The 25,026-nt window shown below is 45.7% G+C and overlaps 1 protein-coding gene across 2 annotated transcripts; it reads left to right on the top strand.

Moving 5' to 3' along the window:
• The first annotated feature begins 5 nt into the window (after positions 1 to 5).
• On the top strand, positions 6 to 24,306 carry EIF4H (eukaryotic translation initiation factor 4H). Of its 2 annotated transcripts, XM_070567793.1 has the most exons (7): positions 51 to 391; positions 15,077 to 15,264; positions 17,268 to 17,332; positions 17,419 to 17,515; positions 17,818 to 17,877; positions 21,988 to 22,125; positions 22,409 to 24,306. In XM_070567793.1, the coding sequence occupies exons 1-7, from the start codon at positions 333 to 335 to the stop codon at positions 22,543 to 22,545; spliced, it is 744 nt and encodes a 247-aa protein (XP_070423894.1). In that variant the 5' UTR covers positions 51 to 332; the 3' UTR covers positions 22,546 to 24,306. The 2 variants fall into 2 exon arrangements, with proteins under 2 accessions (XP_070423895.1, XP_070423894.1); XM_070567794.1 differs by lacking the exon at positions 17,818 to 17,877 and having other exon boundaries at positions 6 to 391.
• Positions 24,307 to 25,026: the final 720 nt, after the last annotated feature.

Raw genomic sequence — 25,026 nt, forward strand, 5'->3', positions numbered from 1 at the left:
GGGCCAGGCCCGCGTCCACAGGAGGGCGGGGCGGGCGGGGCGGCGGCGGCGGCAAAGGGTAAAACCACCGGGCCAGCACACAATGGGCCGGGGCGCGGGCCAGGCGCCGGGCCAACGCGCCGCCGTACCACGTGGGCCGCAGAGCGCGCCGGGACAGCAGCAGCCCGTCGGCCCAGGCCGGGCGCGGCGCGGCGTACGTGCGCGCGCGCGCGTGCGTGCGTGCGATTTGCGATCAGGCGGTGCGGCGGACAGCCCCGGCGGCGGGGCGGGGGGAGTTATATTGCGGGGTCCTTCCTCGCTCACCCTGGTTCCTCTCGGAGCGGAGACGGCAAATGGCGGACTTCGACACCTACGACGATCGGGCCTACAGCAGCTTCGGCGGCGGCAGAGGGTGAGGCGGGCGGCGCGGGCCCCGGGCGGCGCGGGCGGTGGCGAGGGCCCCGGGGCTGCGGCCGTCCCGCGCTCGCTCGGGGCGGCGAGAGGCGGGGGCCCGGCGGGCCCGCGGAGGCCGGGAGAGGCGCCTGGAGGGCCGGGGCCTGGAAATGGCGCGCTCGGGGAGGGGGCGGCGGCGGTTAGGCTCCTGGGGCTTGCCCGCGGGTCGGATCCCTGCCTCTCTTCCGGCCGGCGACGACGTGTGGTCCTTCCCCGGCCTCGGCCGCAGGGCCAGGCCGCAGCGGCGCGAGTGCCGGGAGGACGGGCGCCCGCCGCCAGCCCCATCCCCCAGGCCGGCGGGGTGCTGCAGCGCGGGGGTGGGGGCGCGGCCCGCCGCTCCAGCCCGGGTGCCCCGCGGTCCGCCGGCTCTGCAGGCGCCTGGCCCCTTCGCCACGAGGCGGGCCGAGGGGGGCGATTCCCTTCCCCTTACGTGTGAGGCAGGGATTTGGCGGCTGGAGCCCGGGACTGGTCCGATTCAGGCCAGAGTTGGGGGAGACCGACCAAAGGAAACATATCGTAGCTTCTTTCGTTGTTATTTTTTTTTTGGGTCCGAGCACCTTGTTGATAAGTGCTGCGTGCTTGCTGGCCGGAAATTTTATGTCTCCTTAGTGTCTCGCTCTGACCTGGAGAAGGAATCTGATTCTGGTCGTATACAGACTATATATGATAGTTGAGGCACCGTGTTTAAAAGAAAAATCCTTGACTGTTTAGTAAAAAGCGTATGGTGTTTAATTCCAGGAACCCGCACTGGATTATTTTTTGTAAACACAAGTTAATTCATACAGAGTTTAGAAGATAGGTTATAAACATCTTCCTGTTGGTCAAGGACACACTTGGCCTTTTGGGCTTTTCCAGAAGGGTTCCTTTCCCAGGATAACACCACAGTAGGACCTGCTGAGGTGCCCAGTCTCCGGGGTTTCAATCCCAAAAGTACCTTTGGTGAAGAATGATCTTTTAATACCTTGGTCTGGGAATGGCTCAAAGGCTTGTTTTGGTGCGGGAGTGTACCCAATAATGTTCATGACACTGGAACATGGGAGTTGGGGGAGGCGGAGCCACCTGTGATTTCAAAGACTATTTTATTTGGTAATAAAAAAGAAATAGTTGTTGGATGGCATGTAAAATTATTGCCTTTGGGGTAGGTTTCTAGACATCAAATTTGTACTTCAGTCATCTTGAAATTTAATAACTAAGATTTTTTCCCCCTAGTTTCAAGAAACATTCAGAAGTACCCAGGGAAACTCCTTAAACAAAGTGGTTCAATTTAAGGCAGATTCAAGGAGTTTTAGTTGGTTTGGGACTACAATAAGTTAGTCATGTTATAATAATCCTGGGGATTTTTTTTTTAATTCTGCCTTTTGACAAATTTGCCAGCTCTTCTGGTGACTTGAACTGTTCAAGCTAAACTTTTAGTGACTGTCAAATTTTGACAGAGTGCCTTGAACAATAGAAAGTGATCAAAAGTAAAATTCTCTTAAGATGCTGTTGTTTTCAGATATCAAAAGACAAATGAAAGTGTTAGCCATGTGCTCAGATGTGCTCCAGAAACTGGTATGAGAGAATAGTAGCTAGCACTCTACATCTCCCAAGCTTAAACTAATAAAAAGTCTCTTTACGGTTAAGCATCTTCTACATCTGACCTTCTTAGAATTTTCCATTTGATTTCATAGCCATGTAAAAGTACCTAGGAAATATTGCTCAGATTCTTAAAAGTAGGTTTAAACACTTGTTGGTGAATTTGTATGTGCATTTAGACAGTGTCTGGAGTGGGTCTGCAAATTTAAGAGAGGCCCGGGCATGTAGTGGTGTGGTCTGTGCCAAAGCTTTTCTATTCCAGATAGTCACTGTTATTTCGTTTTTCATATTTCCATGTTTTAATTTCATCTGATCAGGAGATATCAGTTATTGGGATCTCTGAAATTTAGCACAATGGTAGGTTAGGTGACCAGATAGTGTTTAGTGATCATTTCAGTTGTTATTTGAATAGCGTTCACATCAGGAGATGTGTTGGTGCTGTTTGTTCAGATACAATGCTTAAGCATTATAGATCCCACCTATAGAAAGCTAGTCTTGGGTTGGCTACTTTTTTTTTTTTTTTTTCAAGATTGGCCCCAAGCTAACATCTGTTGCCAATCTTTTTTTCTTCTTCTCCCCAAAGCCCCCCATTATATAGTTGTACATTCTAGTTGTAGATCCTTCTGGTTCTGCTATGTGGGATGCCGCCTCAGCATGGCTTGATCAGTGGTGCTAGGTCCATGCCCAGGATCTGAACCCTGGAAACCCTGGGCCACCAAGCAGAGTGCACGAATTTAGCCGGTTGGCCGTGGGGCCGGCCCTCGTTGGCTACTTTTTTAAGGCACCTCAACACCTTAGCTAGATTAAATTGTTCAACTCTAAACCACTGGGTCACAGCTGAAAGGAACAGCAGGTTTGAAATATACAGTCATAATCTAAAACCTTGGTTTTAATAACTATGCATTCCCCGTCCATTTGTTTTGTAGTTGTACGTAATAGCCAGTGCGGTTCTCAGGGAGCACTGTTGGACGACCTGTAGCCGCATGCCCCCAGAAGCCAAGGAGAGAACCAGGGACTCCGTTGTTGCTCAGAAAGCAAGCCAAAACAAAATTCAAGTTCTCAGGAGTTGATTACACCAGATCTTGACTGTATTTTGTTTTTGCAGTTTGCTAAATTATCTTTCTGAGGTTCCAGTTTTTCATTTGCCACTGGCAACAAAGTGGAAAGTAAGACTGATGTTGCATTTCTAACTGCAGCCAAACCTTTCCAGTGTTACCCTGTAAAACCATCAGTCCTGAGGATCAGCTTGGAATTCGGAGTCAGCAAGAACTGAGAATCCTGAAATGGTAGCTACTAAAAATTGATCAAACGACAAATTGAAGTATTCTTTATCAGGTTCCGCTTAGGGGTTTAGAATTCTAACCTTTGAGTCTTGTAACACTTAAGCTTGGCATCTGTCTAAGTTTCTAAGCGTATTTTAAGACTTAGAGCAGGAAGGAAAGCCGTGCATGAAAGCGTAGCTGTTTCCACTGATACCGGGATTTGTAGAGGTATTGAAAAGCTCATTCTAAACTCCTATTCACCTATCTAATGGCAAGTTGTTTGGGTTTGTTGTCATCCTTCTCTTCACTCCCTAGTCTCCCAATGCTTAATTCCAAGTCAGTATCCCCTATGAAAAGTGTCATATGAATACTTGGTTTTGCCAAGAGGTCTCTGGGAGACAGTTCAGTCAGAAGCCCTAGATTTGGAATCAGGCGCTCCAGAGCTTGAGTATCAGCTCAGCCATGTATTAGCTGTGTGATCTGAAACAAGTTCCTTTATTTCTCTGAGCTTCATTTTCCCCACATGTAAGATGGAAACTCCTATAAAGGGCTGGTGGGGTAAATGACATGTCTAAGTGCATAGAACAGTATCTGGTACCTAAAAAGTACTTAATAATTGGTTGCTCTTGATTTATAATTTTTTAATGTCTTAAAATACTTCCCTTGGGGTTAGTAGGGGTGGGGAAAGTTCTCTTGAGTTAACTGAAGTGAGTTTTTACTTTCCTGGCTATACTTCTAAAGCCAAGAGAAATCTGTTCATTTTATGGCATAAAGCAGTTTATGACTAGGATACCATAAGTAATCTAAATAAGTACAGAGTAATTCATTCTTGTAAATTATTGATTTGTTACAGAATTTATGCTTGGAATGTTCAATATAAATGCGTCTGATATTTCTAAAAACTTTCTTAGTGTATTTTTTAAATTTGTACTTCTGTTTGAAATTAACCTTAGTGTTCTGGGAAGACGTCACACAAATCCAAGAAGCCTTCCTGGAAGCTTGGAACATACATAGCAGAAGGGGGTTGGGGGGCGAGTATCACTTCTGGGTCAGATTCATCTTCCGGTTTCCAGCTTCCCCTAGAAATGGGAGGGAGAGTTGGGCAGGCGAGGATGCCGTGCCTCTCTGCCTTTTCATCGTTCGTACAGCTGGTTAGGCCCGCGCACTCAGGCCACGAAATAAGTGTAAGTGCTTGATTTTGATAAAACCCAACAGCTATAATGTCTAAGTTGGCTTTTTAAATTGAACCTCCTTAGTTTTCTGAAATTTTCCTCATACCGTGATTTGTAAAACTTTCCTTCGTGATGGGGCCCTCTGGGTGTGCTCCACTGAAAACGTAACACCTCAGTTAAGCATTGCGCTCCAGCATAGGGTAGGTAGAGACTGTAATCTCCCTGTTCTGCACAGTAGTGTATAATTAATCGGTTGCATTTTGGGAGCCTTTTGAATATCTGGCTTAATAAAAGACAGCTGGTTTCTCATACCTGCTTCTGTATTCACTCTTGAGATAGGCTGGGGTTGACACATGTGAAGAAAATCCAGCCTTACACAAATAAGTAGTTGGAAGAGGGAGGAGGGTTTTAATAGTCTCTTCACGTAATTGTGGATATTCCTATTTGCTACCACACCAAAACTCGACAGGCAGTAGTTCCATAACGGGTAGTTACAGTGCGGAATCTGAAACCTGATCAATAAACTTTTCATACTGTTGCATTAAAATCCACTGATCTGTCATGTTTTCAGTGAATCCTTGACGAGCGGATGGTTCTGTAACATGATGCATTGGTCATTTGGAAAATATCAGTTCACTGAGTTATATAAGTCCTCCAAATGTTGACACATTTCATTATACAGTATCAAAAGTCAGGTTCATTAATATCACCCTCAGTTTCATCAGAAAAATTTCAAGAGTTGGGAGGCTGTCAAGCGTGTGTTGATGGATACAAGTTTTCTTAAATTCTGGTTTTTTGCTTGAAAGCCTGCATTTTATCATTGGCAACAGATACTGTTAGTTTTCCTTGAAGTGACAGGCTCACTTATTTGCAAGAAGTCTGCCTAGTACCGAAGTCTGAATAATAGTTTGTTCATTCTTCTTTCGGGTAAAAAAGGTGTTCCATGAAAAGAAGAGCTAGTTCAACTTGTAACTCAGTTGCATGAGTGCTTTTCTGGGAGATAACCGTCGTACTTTGTAGCAACAGAAGTGCCTTGTCCCCGTTTCATAACATGGGATATTAAAAAATGGGTCAAGATTTAATAAAATTAATCATTTTTACTGCTTTATCAAAGACATTCTCTAATGAAGCTGTCTTTTTTTGTTTGTTTTTTCCTTTTTCTCCCCAAAACCCCTTGGTACATAGTTGTATATTTTTAAAGATTTTTTATTTTTCATTTTTCTCCCCAAAGCCCCCCGGTACATAGTTGTATATTTTTAGCTGTGGGTCCTTCTAGTTGTGGCATGTGGGACGCCACCCGAGCATGGCCCAGCGAGCGGTGCCATGTCCACACCCAGGATCCAACCCGGTGAAACCCTGGGCTGCTGAAGTGGAGTGCGCGAACTTAACCGTTCGGCCACGGGGCCGGCCCTGAATCTGGCTTTTTTAAATACTGCAAAGTGCCTGGTGAAACAAGTAGCAGTGTGGTTTGGTATCCCTGTCTTAATTCATGCTGGGGACAATTTCGAGATCAGTGTAGGTCTGTGATAAAAAGAAGATTTGGCAGGGATACAACACCTGGCAGCCCTGAAGGACTGTTAACTGGAAGAAAAGTGTGGCTCTGGAGGCAGAGCTGGAACCACAGGAAGCCGATGTGTTCTTTTAGAGACTGTCTGAAAATATGAAGAATTGCTTCTTGAGCTAATTCTGTTAATGGAGGAACCTCAGTGCGGTCTAAATTGGGCTAGAATTTACCAGTTGCTCATTGTGCCTAACACTTAAAAATGGCTCTGAGCGTGTGCCTACATAAACAGAAGTAGACTGGTGTGTCAGACCCCCAGATGGCCGTTACCCAGGGTTTTGTTGGTTTTGTGAGATAAAATATGTGTAACATAAAATTTACAGTTTTAACCATTTCTAACTGTACAATTTGGTAGCACTAGTGTTCACAATGATTATAATTCAGTAATCACAGGGTTATGTGACCATTACCATTACCTATTTCCAGAACTTTTTCAAACAAAAACTACCCATAAAACACTCTGTTCATTTCCCAGTTTTACCTTTATCAGAATTTTTGCCATTCCTGTTTCATCTGTCTTCCGCACTATATGGGGAGGGGTAGAATATTTCAAAGCCAAGCCCAGGCACCCTGTCATTCTATCTTAAATACTTGTAATGCTTGAATATGTGTTTTTAATTGATATGGCTTTTTTTTTTTTGGGTGAGGCAGATTGGCTCTGAGCTAACATCTGCTCCAGTCTTCCTCTATTTTGTATGTGGGACACCACCACAGCATGGTTTGATGAATGATGTGTAGGTCTGCACCCAGGATCTGAACCCACGAACCCCAGGCTGCCGAAGCAGAGTGTGTGAACTTAACCCCTATACTACCAAGCCAGCCTAGGGGTTTTCTTGTTTAACCACCAGTTTTCCTATTACCCAGTCCATGTTCAATTTTTCCCAGTTGTCTCCAAGATTACTTTGTATAGTTGGCTTGTTTGAATCTGCAAACAGGTACTTGATTATAGAAAATTGAAAATACAAACAAAAATCAAGTCTAATATAATGACCGCCTCATGCACCTATTCCCCCCTTTTTTTTTCCGATGAACGTTTGCCCTGAGCTAATGTCTGTTGCCAGTCTTCCTCTCTTTTTGCTTGAGAAAGTGTAGCCTTGAGCTAACGTCTGATGCCATTCTTCTCTATTTTGTATGGGGGTCACCACCACAGCATGGCTGACGAGTGGTGTAGGTCTATGCCCAGGATCCAAACCCACAAATCTGGTCGCCAAGGCAGAGCATGCCAGACTTAACCACCACGCCCTGGGGCTGGGCCCCCATTACCCACTTTTTTAAAAAGTGACCACTCTTATTTCATCTGTACCTCCCCACTTCACTCTCCTCCTACACTCTTCTGGATTATTTTAAAGCAAATCTTAGATGTCACTATCATTTAATTCATCTAGAAGTACTTCAGTATGAGTGTCAAAGGTAAAAACTTTTAAAAATACTACCATAATATCATCTGAAAACAATATAGGAATAGTCCAGGAAATACTTAGGTTTCTTTAATTAGTCATAAGTTTTGATGTACAACTGATTTGTTTGAATTGGGACCAAACAAGGTTTGCACGTTGCATTTGGTCATTGTGCCTACTAAATCTCTTAATTGATCGGTTCCTCCTCTTTTTTCTTGGATATTCGTTTTTAGAGAGTGTGTGGCTTTTTTCCAGGCACTTTTAACACATTTAACTCTTGTACCATATGTGAAGTAGTAGTGAGTTAAAAATATGTTTGGTATTAACTAACATCATCATTATTAAGTATTTTAATACATATATGTGTATTTTAGTACAAATTACTTAGGTTTTTATGGTTTTTCAAATGTTAAATGAAGAAGAGAACAACTTTTGGCTCTGACTGTATGCCTTTGAATTCTAGATTTTAAATGGTGATCTGTGGCATTTTGTAGTTACCTAAATCATTGAAATTTTAAAATTAATTATATAGTTGTAAGTTATTTGTAGGTCATATCAAATCCAACGTTGTGTGAAAGTGTGGTTTCATTTAAAATGAATTGGAACTGGTGGTATATGGAGTGTAAAAGCTCAAATAATAATTTAGAAGAAAATAACTCTGAACCAGCCCTGATGGCCTAGTGGTTAAAATGTGGCTCTCACCGCTTCGGCGGCCCAGGTTCGTTTCCCGGTCACCAAACCACATGCTGTGGCAGGGGCTCACACAGAAGAACTAGAAGGACTTACAGCTGGAATATGCAACCATGCACTGGGGCTTTGGGGAGGAAAAAGAGGAAGATTGGCAACAGATGTTAGCTCAGGGTGAATCTTTCCCTTGGGGAAAAACAAAACGAACTCCGGGCCTTTGAAGTTCGGAACTAATCCATAGCTTTAAGACAGATGTTTTGGGGGTGGTATTTTCTGAGGATCAGTAAATAACTTGAGGTTTAAGATTTTATTTCCTCTGAAAAATCTGGAACTTTTGGATTGAGTAACCTTTTTCACCCATGTGAAGTTATTAATAGCCCGTTTATTTGCTTTCATTAATGTGTGAGAGTCCAGAATTTTAGTATATTATAATAAATGCCTGCCTCCTAGTAAGAAAAACTTCCCTTAAAAAAATAGATACATCACAAGTCCCTCTTGTGTTCACCATTCATCCAAACAAGGCTTTCAGACTGCCTGCTGTGTCCTAGTGGTAGGTGATGAAATCAGTTTAGTGGGTCCTGACAGCATTTAAGATGAAATAGAATAGAGAGTAGTGTACATCATACTATGAGTTGGTACTGTTGGGCAAGCTTTTTTTAATTATTTGTACAGTTAATATGCAGGTATGTGTATGCATGTATTAAGTCACGATGTAAAATGTATTTCTTGCCATTGTACACAGCCAAAAAACCTTTTTGAAAAACACTTACGTACTTAATTTTTTTTTTTAATTTTTTTGTGAGCAAGATTGGCCCTGAGCTACCATTTGTTGCCAATCTCAAGCAAAAATCCTCCTCAAGCAAAAAGAGGAAGGTTGGCAAAAGATGTTAGCTCAGGGCCAGTCTTCCTCTTTTTGCTTGAGGGGCTTGTCGCTGAGCTAACATCTGTGCCAGTCTTCCTCTGTTTTAGGTGGGATGCCACCACAGCGTGGCTTGATGAGCAGTGCTGGGTCTGCCCCCGGGATCCAAACCTGTGAACCCCGGGCCACTGAAGCGGAGTGTGTGAGCTTAACACTACACCACTGGGCTGGCCCCCCTTAAGTACTTACTTGAAGATGTCATCTAAATACTTGTAACCCCCTCCTGTATTTTAATTTTTTTTCCAAATATGAATGGCCATACTAGTGAAAGAAGTCGTTTGCAATACTAAAGTAGTTGCTAGGCCCGTGACTTCGTTCCTTACACCCCTGTAGGTGTCAGGTGCTATGGTAGTTCTAGTTCTGGGGTTCTGGAGATGAAGCAGTAAACAAGACGGAGTTCCTGCCATTGAACTATTTTGCATTTCCTTTCAAGACTTTATATCTTACAGATGTGATTGAATTATTCAGATGCCATTTATAGCAGAAAAGAGCTTCTTGAAATAGGGCTCATTGACGGATTCCCCATGGACACTGCCCCCAGTGTTTAGCAGAAACTTGCCGAGGCTTTCACCCATGTCCTGTAGTAACGACAGCTTTCAGGGTGAAGGGGTTTGATTCTGAGTGTTGGGTGAAGGCCTGGAAGGATGTGCACGCTCAGCAGGGAGGTCTGCTCGGAAATAAGGTGCCTTTAGTCCAGGTTGCATTGGGCTGGTTTTTAAAAGCCCAAGGTACCACTGAAATGTAATGTGGCATCTTGGATGGGATCCTAGAACAGAAAAAAAGACGTTAGGTACAAACTAAGGAAATCTGAATAAACTGAACTTTAGTTAATAATGTATCAGTGTTGGTTCAGTGATTGTAACCAGTGTATCTTACTAATGTAGGATGTTGTAAGTAGTATAAAATGGTATTTGTGAACTAAGGGTTTGGCTTTTTGATCAAGAGGTTAACCTTTATTGTCTAGAAATCAGATAGGTTACACATTTTGATCATTACTTCCTTCTTTTTTCTTTTTTTTTTTCCTGAGGAACATTAGCCCTGAGCTAATAACATCTGTGCCAGTCCTCTTCTACTTTATATGTGGGTCTCTGTCACAGCACAGTTGACAAGTGGTGTAGGTCCAAGCCTGGGATCCACACCTGCGAAGCCAGGCCACCAAAGCAGAGCACAGCAAACCCAACACTAGGCCATGGGACTGGCCCCTCTTTTTTTTTTTTAAAGCATGTTCAGTGGATTTTGTCTTTGTTGCTTACTTGCGTTTTACTCTTATAAAGGCAGTCTTAACTGTGATTTTATGTAGGATCTAGCATAGAGCCACATGCCAATCACTGAATGCTAATAAGTGTTTCTGGATGGCGTATGAAAGACTAGAGTTGTTGATCAGCCCTAATGAAACTATCTCACTTAGCTCCTAGAGGTGACAGAAGGCGAACACCTGATGTTCAGAGACTGAAGAGAGGGTGCCTGCTTTCTAGTCTCTGTATCTGGGCATTGGTCTTGATGTTCTAGGAGTGACAGCAACAGTGCTTAAATTCTGTATGGTTTCTCATGCACCTAGAAATCTTTATAAAATCTTTTCCCAGAAATAACTTGGCATGTGCCCCTCATTTTTCGTTATCTTTTATACTTTGGAAGCAAGTCTTGAGCACTTACTTGTGTCTCTCATCTGCTTACTGGATCTGACCCCAGCCCTGATCATTGCTGCTCTCTCCCTTACAGTCACCCTCCCTCTTGGCTCCCTTCACTCCCTGGTGTCTTTGCTGCTTCATCTTCTTGGCCGTCGGCATCGTCTTGTTGAGAACTCCGCGCTCTCCCTGTCTGCTGTCTGGAAGCTGGAGTCCGGGCTTCTGTGCGCCGCCGCCGCTGAGGCTGTTTCAGTCCTGTCTCCTGGGTTTCTGCTGGCCTTTGCTTGGGGTGTGATTTCTCTTTCCGGTCTAGATGCCCAGAGCCCCTCAGTTGAATTACCAGCTCCTTGAGGATAGGAACTGAGACTAAGGTTTGTGCCCTCTGTAGTGTGCTCTGCACTTCATGGGCGTGCAGAGCTGTAATTGATTTGGGTGAAGAAAAGTGATTTGTCTGTAGGATTTTGGTCATACTTGGAGTTGAAAGTTGGATTTCTGAACTACTGAGGAATGTACTAAGCTACATTTATTGCTTTAAAACTTTGAGTTATTGTTTTACAAATCAGTAGACTGTCCCCAAGGGACAGAAATGGCGATGAGCAGGGCTCGGTGTCAGGGTCATAGCCTGGAGGTCGCAGCACAGAGCTCCAGGCCGCCATCCGAGCGGGGAGGGGGCTGCCCTGACCTGCCGCTTCGCCCCTCTGTTTCTGGTTTCACGTCTCTGGCTGCGGGTCCGCCTCCTTCTGCACGGACAGCGTGGCCTCAAGTGTGTTTAGTCTACCCGTAGCAGGGTCAGAATTGTTACTAAACTTTTACAAAGCAGTCAGGCTTTATGAGGTATTTTTATAGTTAATTTTCAACTTCTTTATGAAATAAAGATTCGAAATATGTAGAGAAGAACGGGCCAGAAAGCTGAGGGAGAGGGGATTTGGAAGAGGTCCTGCGCCCGCTGAACTAAGGTGTCAGATGAGTCTTCGTGTGTTATTTTTAACCTGGTTTAGAAAGTGCTTTCAGGTGACACAGCCTATGTATTCAGATAATAGTCCCCTCTAAACTTAAATTAGTGTCATAGGTATCTCACAGGAGTTTTAGCTCAAAGAATTTTCTGACATTTGATTTTTTCATTTGGTCGATAGCAGAATTATCGTTTAATGATGTGCACATGCACTGCATGGGGCTTCTCTCCCTCCCCTTGTGTCTCAGGTTGCTGGCACACTGTAGGCACGTGAGTCCGTGAGGGAGTAAGTTGGAATGTGCTTAAACAGCCCCGGGCCCTGGCCCTGTAGCATCTTCAGTACGCAATGGAAAGCCAAAACGCTTCAGTCCTGAGGGGCTGCTGGCATCAGGTAGGGTGCCTGGTATTCAGGACGGCTTCGATTGTTTGGGAAGGTCTGGAGCAGGCAGCCGCTGGCAGTTCTGTGCGGCCAGGTGGAGTGAGCAAGTTGATGGGCTGGGGGGAGCTGTTTCCACGTCTCTAGCTCTTACAGGACCGCTCGCCTGAACCGGCCCTTCTGTCTTCCCTGAGCCGGAGCTGGCTTCTTAGCCCACCGCCTGCTACTAGTGCTCCCGTCATCCTTCAGCCTTCACCTGGGCAGCAGACTTAGGAGGCTCGCCTGGCTCCTTAGACTTGCTCGGAGGCCAGTCAGGGCCGCTGGCCCTCCCTTTTCAGTCCTGCAGCCAGGACCCTGCTTACGTTCTCCAGCAAAGGTTTGCTGTGCACTTTCAGCGAGCCTTCCTGCCTCCATTCTCCTGGGTCATCAAATGTTCGCCTGCTGACTTTTCATCTCTTTATTTTCACCTTAAATTTCTCAAAAATCCTTGAAGCTTTTTGCTTTTTTACATATGCACAAGCATACGCGCATGTGTACGTACATGGTTTATCTGTGTTTTCTGTATGCTACTCGGTTGTGAGCTGCTTGAGGGCACGGGACTGTTTTCCACCAGATGGTTATTGTGTTGACTAAATGAATTTAAAGTGTTTTTTATTATAGTTCATCCTCCATGTTGACATTTTTCCAGATGTTTATACTGTATCTTACATATTTAGTGTCCAGACCCAAAGAATATCTTATTGAAAATATTTTAGGTTTATGGTTATTGAGGTGAGAGCAGAAGTGTTGCAAAGAGGGTTGAAATGTAAAATAACTCACATTTGCTAAACTTTGGGAGAGTGGGGAAGTGGGAGCAAGTGGACTACAAGTCATTTGTAAACCTATTTTTCTGCTGTTAGAACAGAATGCAGGATTTCCTATTGGGAAGTAGCAGAATTCTGAGTTATTAAACTTAAAAGTTTTAGCCATCTAAGAGTTACGTCATGGTGTGGTTCTTCTGCTTTCGAGAAAAGTCCTAAAGAGTGGTACATACTTGCGATATCTGGAATTTATCTCAGGGAATTGTGGAATTTCTTTCGTGGTATTTCTAGCACTGTATAGATTAAAAAATCAAGTGGCTTTCCAAGGCTGCTCAGAAGATTTTCCCTGCAGAAAGGGTGGCTTTGAGCAGATCTTTGATCGTTGTGAGGAGACTCGTTTAGTTTAAATGTTTCTTGAAAAAGAAACACCACCTCCCTCTTCAATTTTTTTCCCTCTTGTGTTCTGCAAACATTTTATTTTGAAACTTTTCAAACCTACAGTTGAGTTGATAGATAGATACAGTGGGCACTGGTCAATCGGCACGTTTCACGTTTGCTTTATCATGTGTGTGTATGTATGTGCACGCACACATACCCTTAACGTGGAACCCTTTGAAAATAAATGTCAGCTGTCGTGCCGCCCCACTCCTGAGTCCTCTGTCTCTCCTGAGAACAGGGGCATTCTCCTTCCTGCAGCGCCGTTAGCGCCCGAAGAGCTGTGCCGCTGCTGCACTGATAGCGACACACACCATGTTCACGTTTCTATCGGGGCTTTTTCTTTTATAGCTGTTTGTTCCAGGATCCAAAGATCACAGGTAGCATTCGTTCTTGTGTGTCATTTGGCCCCTGCCTTTTTTGTCTTTCATGACTTTGACATATTTGAAGAATCTGTGTCAGAATGGAAGGTACATGATGTTTGTCTGACTATGAGTGATACTTGGTTCAGTTACCTAGTAAAGGTGCTGGTGCTGGACTTGTCCAGTCAGTGGCTCTGGCTTTCTTAGACGAGCCTTGCCTCAGTCGGTAGTTGCGGAGTAGTGATTTCTCATTGCACGATTCCTTCTGCATCTATTAGCTGACATTCTTAGCTCCCCTTCCCGTTCATTCATTTAAATAGACAATGTTTTAGAGCAATTTTAGGTTCACAGCAAAATTGATGAGAAAGTACAGAGTCCTCAAATGCCCCGCCCTCACACATGCACAGGGGCACATGTCCTGCTATCAGTAACCACACTAGAGTAGTACATTTGTTACAGTCTGACCTCCAGTGACAATGTCTTTATCACCCAAAGTCTACAGTTTACATTAGGGTTCACTCTTGGGTGGTACATTCTTTGGGTTTTGACAAATGTATAATGGCCCATCTATTTGTTAATTATCTGTGAACCGTTTTTCACCTCAGTTGTAGATGGCGGTGACAATGGTAGTTGTTAGCCTGCACGTGTATTCTGTGTCAGGCAGCGTGTCTGAAGCACCTTTGCATTTATCATTTCTCAGTAACTCAAGGTCTGTGTCAGTGCTAACCCAGTTTACAAATAAAGCTTAGAGCAGTTGAGTAGCTCCTCAGGGGCACATGGTGGCGTAAGTCTGTGGCAGAGCTGGCTTTTAACCCAGCACCTCTGCAAATTAGCAGTGATATAGTCGAGTCAGGGCCTTGCCTTTGCCGCTTTCTATCTTTGTGATCGTGGACAAGTAAACACCTCTTGTTAGAGCTGAGGAAATGGCATTGAGGTTTAGATGGACCAGTAAGAGGCACCTTAAATTCAAGGACCCGGTGAAGGAGTGCGTGTGGAGTGGAGAGTAGTGTGTACATAATACTTGCTGCACAAAGTCTAAAAATTTTATTAGAGCATTCTTAGCCATCATCACACAGTAGCGAGACACGATTGTATTAGGAACGTGTTGGACATCAGCAGCCTCAGTGACGCCTCCCGAATACAATGCAGTAGCTCTTGGCGGTCCATTTCTCTGTGCGCACAGTAACAGGTGGGAGGGGCATTTGCTCAGGTTTTAGGATGTAAACACTTTGCAGATGCTAATTCTGAGTCTTAGGAGGATATGTTGCATTCGGATTTGATTTTCCAGGGAAATGTATGTTCACATAGATTCTGTCTTTCCATGGATATGTCTGTCACCAAAACACAAGGACCTTTTTCATAAACAATATTTTGGACTACTCTAATTTCACGAAGAGGTTACTGTCGTTAGAGTGGAGCACTTCACCTGGGTGATGTGGCTGAATGGAAGACATTCCCCTTGTCCCTGCTCTGGGGCAGGAACACATGGGTGGACTTGAACCCTGTCTGTTTCCCTCCTAGGTCCCGTGGCAGTGCTGGTGGCCATGGTTCCCGTAGCCAGAAGGAGCTGCCCACAGAGCCCCCCTACACAGCATATGTAGGAAACCTACCTTTTAATACAGTGCAGGGTGACATAGATGCTATCTTTAAGGATCTCAGCATAAGGAGCATACGGCTAGTCAGAGACAAAGACACAGACAAATTTAAAGGTGAGTTTGGGGGAGTTTTCGTTGTTTATTTTATTGTAAGGGGGAAGGCCTAAGCCAAAATGTGTTAGCGAACCAGAGAGCTCTAATTATGAAAGTGTTTTAATATTTGCCTGGTCCAAGTAGCTGAAAGAAACATACCCCTTTAACTCATAGGCCTTCAGTTCTACTTGGGAAAAAAATGTTTTACACATAATGTGGTTTGTAGAAATATGTGGCAGATACCCAAGTAAATCTGCTGCTTGCCCGACCTATACAGCAGTTCTGCCTCTGCCCCTAAAGGAGTTACCCGGAGAGGGATGAACAGGTGAAACAGGACGTGTCAGATGCGTTTCACCTTGGCTGACTCAGGCATTTTTCTTTAATCTAGTTATTTATTATAAAATCCGAAAGATAACCTAGGAAGTGTTGTCACTAAACATTTTGGACCTTGGAGCATGTGTTTGGGACAGAGTTGGCTCAGATTTCAGATAAAGTTAGTGTCTGTAGATTCGTCTCTTCAGGGCACTGGAGCAGAGGAGTAAGGCTGAAGAATCAGATGGGCCTTATCCTCTAGCTTTCAGCGTTTCCTGGAGGAAACGTGCTCAGTATTTAAGTGCATGGTGCAAGGTACACGGGCATTTGGTTTACGTTCTTTATCCAGAAGTCTGTCTGAAAAGTACAGAGTGATTTATGGTGGCAGCTGTACAAGAAGCAGACATCTGAGTAGTTCTTTATGTAGGTGGTATTTTTATCATTTCCAAAGTTTTTTGACTTTAGAACCTGAAGGCTTGTTATAGTAAGTGATCAAACAATGAAAACAAATACATTAAGCTTGTGAAAGTAAGTCCCGCCCAAGTTTGCCTCCTAGCAAGTGTTTGGAGTCCACACTTAGGGTGCAGATGTGTGGGTGGAGCCAGCTTTTGGGCTGCATCTGTAGCAGCAAGTCTTAAGGCTTGTCTCAGGATCGTCTTCAGTTCTGGCAGCTCTAGTGTGTGACGTGTGTGACAGGGCTGTTGCTGCCTCTTTGAACTTGGGAGTGTTTTTCTCAATTCCTCCAAACATTGAATCTACTTAGGGGAGAAGGTAGGGGGAAGGGGATGCAGGCGGGGGCGAGGTGCCCTCTCCAGCTGAGCGGTGCATCCTTTGTGTAGGAGTAGTCAGCAGACAGTGAACAGGAGAAGTCTGGACCCAGGCCTTCGAAGCGCTTGGTGTAGTGGGTTTGAAGGTGAGGTGTACCCATGACGCAGGATGAGGATCGTGGGGTGGCGCCAGGGTGCAGTGGGAGCATGTTGGGGCAGGGGGATGCTTAACCCAGATGTAGACTCCAGGCGGCAAGGAAGGGGCGTGGACTAGAGTGCTGCAGGTAGAGGGAGAAGCTTATTCACAGGTGAGAAGGAAGGTGTGGTTTCCTCTGCCTGGAATCTTCTCTGCTTATGAGCCTGTGTCAGAATCTAGCATCAGGAACACAGGTGTCAATACTACATGCTTGAACTGAGGCCCTCTGCCTTCTAATTAGCACCCCGAGGAGATTGCCTTGTTGCTGAGGGTGTATTTTTTAGCTTTGTAAAGTGAATTTTATACCAGCTACCTGAGCAGTAAGTAATAGGCACCTTCAGCCTGTTCCTTTAAAGATGTTCAGTATCGAATTTGAAATTTCTCTTAAAGCCCCAATTAGGTTATATTAAAGCCATTCAGAAGTCAGAACTAACAGTTCTTCAAGGACCCAAGACAGGTTTCAATATTATGGTTAAAATATAGAAAAAGAAAGCTTTATACAAACGCAGCTGCTGCCTCAGTGCTTGTTTGATTAGCACTTTCTGCTAGAATATAACTGAGAGGGAGCAAGGCCAGTCGAGTTCTGGTGATTGAAAAGTATAACATGCTCCTTCAGGCTCTGCTAGTCTGCTGTCATCTAGATGCAAGGAAGGTGCTCGTTCTGCTCTGGGAAATGGTACAGACAGGGATCCCACCACATCTGTAGCCCAGAAGTCCTTGAGGAAATTGGGGTTTGTTTTCTCTTACAGGATTCTGCTATGTAGAATTTGACGAGGTGGATTCCCTTAAGGAAGCCTTGACATACGATGGTGCAGTAAGTATCTTCAGGATTTCTCTGTCATGTTAATAATGGAATTTTTTTCTTGCCAATACTTAACATTATTTTTCCCTTATTATTAGCTGTTGGGCGATCGGTCGCTTCGTGTGGACATTGCAGAGGGCAGAAAACAAGATAAAGGTGGCTTTGGATTCAGGAAAGGTGGACCAGATGACAGAGGTGACTAGTTCTTCTAAAATTGACCATAAACTTTGCTGTGTTTGCGATTACATAGACTGCCCACTGATTACAGCTCTGAAGGTTACTAGTAGAACTCTCTAACGTGTAAAATTTTAGAAAGAATGGATGATGCTTCTGCAAGCCTGGGTTTTTCAGGGGTTTTTTTCCTGTTGGCAACAAAAACTCTCATAATTTCATTGAACCTCCCATCACATGAGATGTCCGTCTTCCCAGTGAATTTTCCCTGTTTGTGCAGCAAGGTAATGATACGAGCTCAACTTTACCTTTTTGTGTATCCTCAGGAATGGGTGGCTCTCGAGAGTCTAGAGGTGGCTGGGATTCCCGGGATGACTCCAATTCTGGTATCAGTATTTAAAGTATCATCGCTTACCTCTTTCAGCGGCCTTGCTGCTGTCGTACGTTTCTTGTGAGTAGCCCGCCTGGCCGGACTACTCCTAGTTCCTTTCACAAATGACACTTCCCCCTGCGGTACCCAGGCGTGCAGTAGCCTCTGTTAGGACCTGCCTGCGGGGGGAGGACTGGAGCGTTCCACCCTGTGGGCGAGTTCCGCTGACCCCCTTCGCTTTGTCACCTTTCCTTAGCCTGCTGTTCTCACAGGCGTCTCCATCTCGCGCAGTGGTCTTTCTCGGGGGCTAGCCCCTTGGTGGCTCTTGTGTGAATGGCACAAACAGAAGTACTATTACTTCTGGAAATAGTGTGGAGGTTCTAGAAATGCACAGAAAGCCTCATAACTGTGGTTCCTGGTGGCACCCTCGCAGATGGTAAAAGGCAGTCCTGGTGGCCTGTTTTCACCTGAAGGGCATGCACTCCTATCCCCAGTGGTGGACGTGGCCCACTCTACCGTTCCTGCTCTTAACTTACCCAGGCAGACCAGTAGGTGCCTCCTGGTCTCAACTCAAGGGGCCAGTTTGCACGCCCGGCCTCTGCTTTGAAGGGTTGATCTCCTAAACATTGCTTCATCTCTTTACCTTATTTTTTAATTATATAAGTAATTCATGTAAGTGATAAAACATGTCAGTTGTAATAGAAAGGTAGAAAATGAAAAAACACTCAGTGTCGAGGAGTTGGTAAGTATGGGAAGAACTGGTACAGGGTATCTTATGAGTCTAAAATTTTTAGAAATTCATTTCCAGTACTGCTTTAGAAAACACTTGACGGCTTGTGTCTGTTGAATAATTTAATTCCTAAAACTCCTATAGCCAATCAGAAACGAGCTTATTCATAAAAGTACAGTATAATCCAGTAAACCTGTAATTTTATGTATAAGCTAGTCTCTGATTGAAACATGCAACAAATGTCTTTTCACAGCCAGTCCAGGCGCAGCAGTTAGTGGCTGCGTGAGCGGTGGCTTTGGACCTGCCAGTTTTGTGTCTCCTAGTGCTGTAGAAATAGCACATGGTCTCTTGGCCCCAGAGTTAAGGACGGTCCCACATAACTCGTGCTTTCTACCGTTGGCTTAGCTTGGCCTTTCACTCGGAAGCAGAGACGTAGTGAACGTGGCCAGAGAAGCCGCCTTGCCACCTCAGTTCCACTGTGAACTGGAGTGTCTGAGTGACTCCTGAAACCAGGAGTGCCCACACAGTCGAGTAACGCCTATATGCGTTATTGGTGAAAATAGATCTTTTTTACATTTTAAAAGAATGATGCCGTTTTTTAAATGACACACACTCATTGTAAAATAAATTAATTAATTAATTAATACAGAGAAGAAAGCCAGTAAGAAAGTCCCGCCGTCAGAAATAGCCAGTGTGTGCAACTAAAGTTTGTAAAGAAAAAACAAGATTTCTCATGAACAGTGTGCCTCCTGGAAATGTTATCAAACTTGAATGAAAGATATCTGTTGATGTCAAACCCTCCTCTTCCCTCATGGTCTTCCCATTGCTCGTATCCTAAGAGACTTTGAAATGAGGCTGCCACTTGATGTTCATGTGCCCTGGTTATTTCCTCTACCAGCCTTTGTCTCGTGCCCCTGGACGAAGCAGCAGTCAACGTTTATCTGCCTTGTCAACATGGGTGCAAGCCGTTTGTTTTATGCTAAACACTGGGAGCAAAAAGTATTTACTTTCAGGGGCTGGCCCGGTGGCCTAGTGGTTAAGTTCTCACACTCTGCTTTGGTGGCCCAGGGTTCGAAGGCTTGGATCCCAGGCGTGGACCGAGCACCACTCCTCAAGCCATGCTGTGGCAGCATGCTACATAAAGTAGAGGAAGATTGGCACAGACGTTAGCTCAGCAACGATCTTCCTCACCAACAGAAAAAAATTATTTACTCCCCTATTAAAGGAGAGTAACTTTCCTTCTGTACTCACAGGGAAAGGTACACTTCACAGCTTGGTTGAGGAAAATATCAGGTTAGATGTCTGAATACTAATTAAGCTTGTTTAGTGCACAGAAGCTCTGCTTGTTAAAGAAGGACTTTGTAAGGAACCTTGTACTTGACTGTGTGCATCCAGGTGTGTTCTCCCCCAAAGCAGTGCTCCTGTTGGTCTAAATCTTTTTAGAGTTATTTTCATTCCTTGCTTTGATAAAATTGATGTTGTTCAGCTCAGTCTCTGAACTGGGTTTCAGATAACTTGATTTCCAAATTCCTGGACACCTCTGAAGAACAGAAAAATTCGCCACTGTAGATAGAGTTGATTCTCCATCTTTCCGGCGGTTAGGTTCTGTCGGATCATTAGGAGCACAGAATTAGTGAATAGTGAACCGCTGCTCCTGGGGGACGTGAGGGCAGGTTCCTCTGAGCCTCTGGTTGCAATATTTTTGTCAACCAGTCAGTACATGACCTTGTACGCTGTGTTTCTGTTTTAAAGATGCTTTATGTGAAATATATTGTTGATTGATTAACAGTGAGCTCGTGGCCAGCAGCTCTCTAACTCTGTCTGAAGGAAGCTCCTCCTCTCACACACACTGTCCATCAGGCACATGGCAGCCCTCCTGCACCCTGGGACACTAGGCAGCTCCCGAGCGCTGTGGGTGCCCTTTTTTTTTTCTTTCCTTTTTTTAAGGAAGATTAGCTCTGAGCTAACTACTGCCCATCTTCTTCCACTTCATACGTGGGACGCCTGCCACAGCATGGCTTGCCAAGCGGTGCCATGTCCACACCTGGGATCCAAACCGGCAAACCCCGGGCCTCCGAAGCGAAACATGAGCACTTGACCGCTGCACCACCAGGCTGGCCCCTGTGGGTGCCCTTTTAAGCAGAGGAATCACCAGCAGAAAGCATAAGAGAGCAGACACCTGGCACGCAGTAGATTGGGAACAGGGTGCTTGTTTCACACCGGACAAGCTGAAGCAGGAAGGCAGGGTGTGGTCTGGTTGGACCTCAGCTGGGAACACGTGTGGCAGGAGGCTCGGCTCTTGTGCAGCTGTCCACATCCAGCAAAAGCGCGGCCGGTGCTGGTTGGGGTGACAAACAAATTTAGTGAGTGGACTAATTTATAAATAAAAAATCTGTGAGTAATGGGCATCGGCTACATAGAGAAGAATATTCCTCAGACTCAGGATTCTCCCTAAAGATACGTTCCTACAAAGCTTTGAGCAGCGGCACCATCCTTGGAGTGAGTAAAGTTGTCACTCTTGGGAGCTTAAATGGGGTGAGCTCATTTGTTTAATTGTAATCGTATTTCTTAAAGTTTTTACTGAAAGTTAACTCTAACTTCAATAAACTATATTGTTAAAAGGTTAATTAGCTTAAACGCTCCCTCAATGAAAGATCTTCAGTTAAATACAGAACTAAATAAGGCGTAAGCTTCTTAAAATGAAGCCCATGGAGAAAATATTTTTCCTTCTGCACACTGAGGACACTGGCACTTCCTCTTAAGGAGTCTAGATGAGGTGCGCTGTGCTTCTGGTGGTCACTGTGATGCAGACGCACATGCACAGGGCAGGGGGGCGGGGTGCAGGCTGGGGCGTGGCGCTCTGCGCCTCCCCATGCCCCGAGCTGGGAGGGCCACGCTCGCATAACTTCCTTCTTTACCACACAGGTGCTTTGCTTTTAGACTGACCCACACCAGAAACACAACAGAAACAGAAAAATGGGGAGTGTCACCCAGAGGTGACGTCTTATTTGTATTTCTTCATATCTAGCTTTTTCTTGTGATCTTGCATCTAAATTTCAGGTCTTTTTAATAACGTTATAGGTTTATATTAGAAAACAGAATAAAATGTGCTTTGAGGATTTTTTTGTTTTGTTTTAAGCCATATTAGAATGTGTCTTCTAGCTCATTTTCGTTTCCTCGCCTAAGATTCTTTTTTATTTAAAAAGTCTCTTAGCACTGAAATTACCCAGCAGATTCACATTTGGACTCCTTTTCGATGCGCTTTGTTTTGGAAAAACTTCCAATGCTGGACAGACTAAAGAATTTAGAATTAAACTCAAACAATTCACACAGGCTCTGTAATCAGCTTTGTGATCGTCGTTTAGAAAGTAACTCAGCGTCCTCTTCCTTCTTCAGCCTTCAGGGATGACTTCCTAGGCGGCAGGGGGGGGAGTCGCCCAGGTGACCGGCGAACGGGCCCCCCAATGGGGAGTCGCTTCAGAGATGGCCCTCCCCTTCGAGGCTCCGGCATGGATTTCAGAGAACCAACAGAAGGTATGGCAGTGACTTGTGAGTGGAGGGCGTCTTTCCGTGGCACGCGGGCTCCGCCCCGCAGCGTTCGCCACCTTAGGCCGTGCTCGGTCGGCCGGTAGACCCCCCGCTTGGGCTGACTAGTAGGTTTCCCTTTATTCGGGTGTCTGGGGATTCAGTGGCTCTTCAGGGCTATTAATTTTTAGAAATTTAGCCTGGGTTGTAGAGATCAGCATCAGTTTGGTCGTTTTCCCCGGGTGGGGACTGGGATCCGTTCTTTATAAGCCGTGTTTTTTGCCTCCTCCAGAGGAAAGAGCACAGAGACCACGGCTCCAGCTTAAACCTCGCACAGTTGCAACGCCGCTCAATCAAGTAGCCAACCCCAACTCCGCCATCTTCGGGGGCGCCCGGCCCAGGGAGGAGGTCCAGAAGGAGCAGGAATGAGCTGCTGTCGGGAGGGAGTGGGGCGTGGGCGCGCAGAGCGAGACCACGGCTGGCGGCCTCCGCACCGGCAGCCCTGCGGTCACCGCTCCTGCGCCTGCCCTCTGTCCTCCTTTCTTCCAGCGGAAACACAGCTTGTGAGCGCATGTCAGCAGTGAACAAGTGGTTTTTAGCACATCCTCGCCTTTGCTGTCTAGTGCCTGTTCCGTGCTTTTTTTTCCTTCTGCCACTCCTTGCCCATTTCCCTTCTGTCCTTTTTTCTGTTTTGCTCCTCCTTTCCTTCCAGCGCACGAGTGTGTCTGGCGCAGCGAAGGCGCCACCGTGTGGGAGCTCCTTGGATCGAGGCGCTGCTTCGTGCTCTCCTTTGCTTCCTCTTTACTTTAGACGCACTGGCCAGGTCCAGTCGTTGCCTTTGGTTTGCTCAGTGCTTCTCTCCCGACCTGCATGTTGAGTTCTGTATTGCTGTGGCTTTCGAGAACAAACCAGAGGAGAAGTCACAGACTGGAGAGTCTCGTTTGTACTCAGCTGTGATGAACATCCAGAATTTGAGACACCTTGTTTTCAAAGCAAGGATAAAAGATGTGTTGATCCTCGCAGATTCCTTCCTGTCCCTCTTTATAGGTAGTCCTGTCTCTTACTCCCTCCCCACGTGGGTGATTCGGGCAGAACAGGCTCGCCTTTCACACATGAAACCTGAGGGAAGAAGGAGGTGGAAGGTTGGCGCGGCATTCCCAGGGAGGGTCCCGAGGTTTCATTAGTGCTCTTTCACAGCCGTGTCCAAACTCGTTCCCTCTTTTAAACCGCTGTGTTAGAGGCTGGATCTAGCGAACAGCTGTCTGGTTTCCTTTCCACTGGGCAGAGATGCTGCGGGGACAGAGGGTGTGGGCGGAGAGCCGCGCCAGGCCTGCTGGGTAGTGCAGACGCTGCTCTTGTCCACGCCCCTGTGGCTTGTGTTCAGCATCTCTCCCTGTGTTTATCTGTTCCTGATAGAAGGAACAGAATGAGATGCGTGCTTCTCGCCCTCCCTTAATTTCATGATGAAAATGGACCTAGAAACTGGCACTTTACTCTGTTTCACTTCATGAATTGAGAATGTTACTATGCAGAGCTGCCAAGAATCATAAGATAACTGGTAGGTGGCTGTGCGGCATGAGGGCTCCCCCTTGGGGCAGTTTCTTGTTCCCACATACAGTGTTCAGCAGTTCAGGGCTAGGGGCTGGGCACCTATGTGAGAACAGATGAAAGTTTTTAGCACCGAGTCCAGTCTGTCCCATTGGGAGCAATTTGGAGTGGGCCGGCCGCTTAGAGCCCTCCCCCGCGTGCGTGGAGGCCGAGGGCAGCCTGCCCGCGGCGCAGTGTGCTCCGGTTGTAATTTGTCACCAGCTGGCACCCTTGGCTTCTCTTACTTTGTCTATGTTATGAGGTCTCAGCAATTCACAGAACTCTCCCTCCTTTCCTGCTTCCACCTGTCACCTTTGCTTCTGAAATAAGAACCATTTGTGTAACACCAGTACTTAACTTAAGAAAGACATGCATTCTGTGGTCGTAATCAGACGATGCTCTCAGATGACCTACTCACGTCTTCAGTGTGGAAAGATTAAGAACAACACAAGTTCCTCTCAACTTCTGGGCAATCCAGTTGACTTTTAAATGTAAGAATGGAATTCCAAACACTTAACACATTCAGCTATATGACAGAAAGTAAATCTATGGATATGGTATTTTGTGAATGATCTTTTAAATAAAAGAAAACCTTACGTAATATTTAATGCTTGTCTTTATTTTTTCTTTCTTTTTAGCTGCTCGTGAAAAAAACAAGTTTGAATTTGGAGAGCAGTGTCCACATTTAGCAGGTGTACTGTGATTTAAAAGCATCTCGCTCTTCAGAGTTACAGGATTGGTGAAATTATTCTAAAAGCTAGTGATGGTTAGAAATAGGATGCCAATTTTTTTCCTGTATTTTTCCCTCTTATTTCCTAAAAATAATTTTCCTAACGGAAACCTTCGCTACAACGTGATCCTAGCTTCTGGTTGGATGTGGGGACTCTCTTCCCTTGGATGAAGGAACTCGTGTTTTGTGCAGCATGCGCCTGCTTTAACGGCTGCTGGTTTCAGAAGGAATTCTGGGTGCCCGTCCTGACCGCGATGGGCGCCGCTTTGTGGCAAGCAGCTCATGTGTTCTCGCAGGTGCTGCTGTGTCGCTGGGTGGGGTTCTGCCCAGTGGGTACGGGGCAGGGCTTTGAGCCGTGTTGGGAGAGGCCTGGCTGGCGGGGAGCGCGGCTGTGCAGACCCGGCACCGTGCAGAAGTGCCTGCACGGAGGACCTCGACTGCGGCTTAACCTGGACACGAGGTGGGGAGCTGGGTGCTGTGCCAGCGAGTGCGGGGGGACTCCCCGAGCAGGAGTGTGGAGGAGAGGACCGGATGCCTGCCAGTGTTTTCTTTAAGGGGACAGTCCCCGAGACTGAAAACCCTCTGCCCTAAGC

Source organism: Equus przewalskii, chromosome 12 (assembly GCF_037783145.1).
Source record: "Equus przewalskii isolate Varuska chromosome 12, EquPr2, whole genome shotgun sequence".
NCBI lineage: Eukaryota > Metazoa > Chordata > Mammalia > Perissodactyla > Equidae > Equus > Equus przewalskii.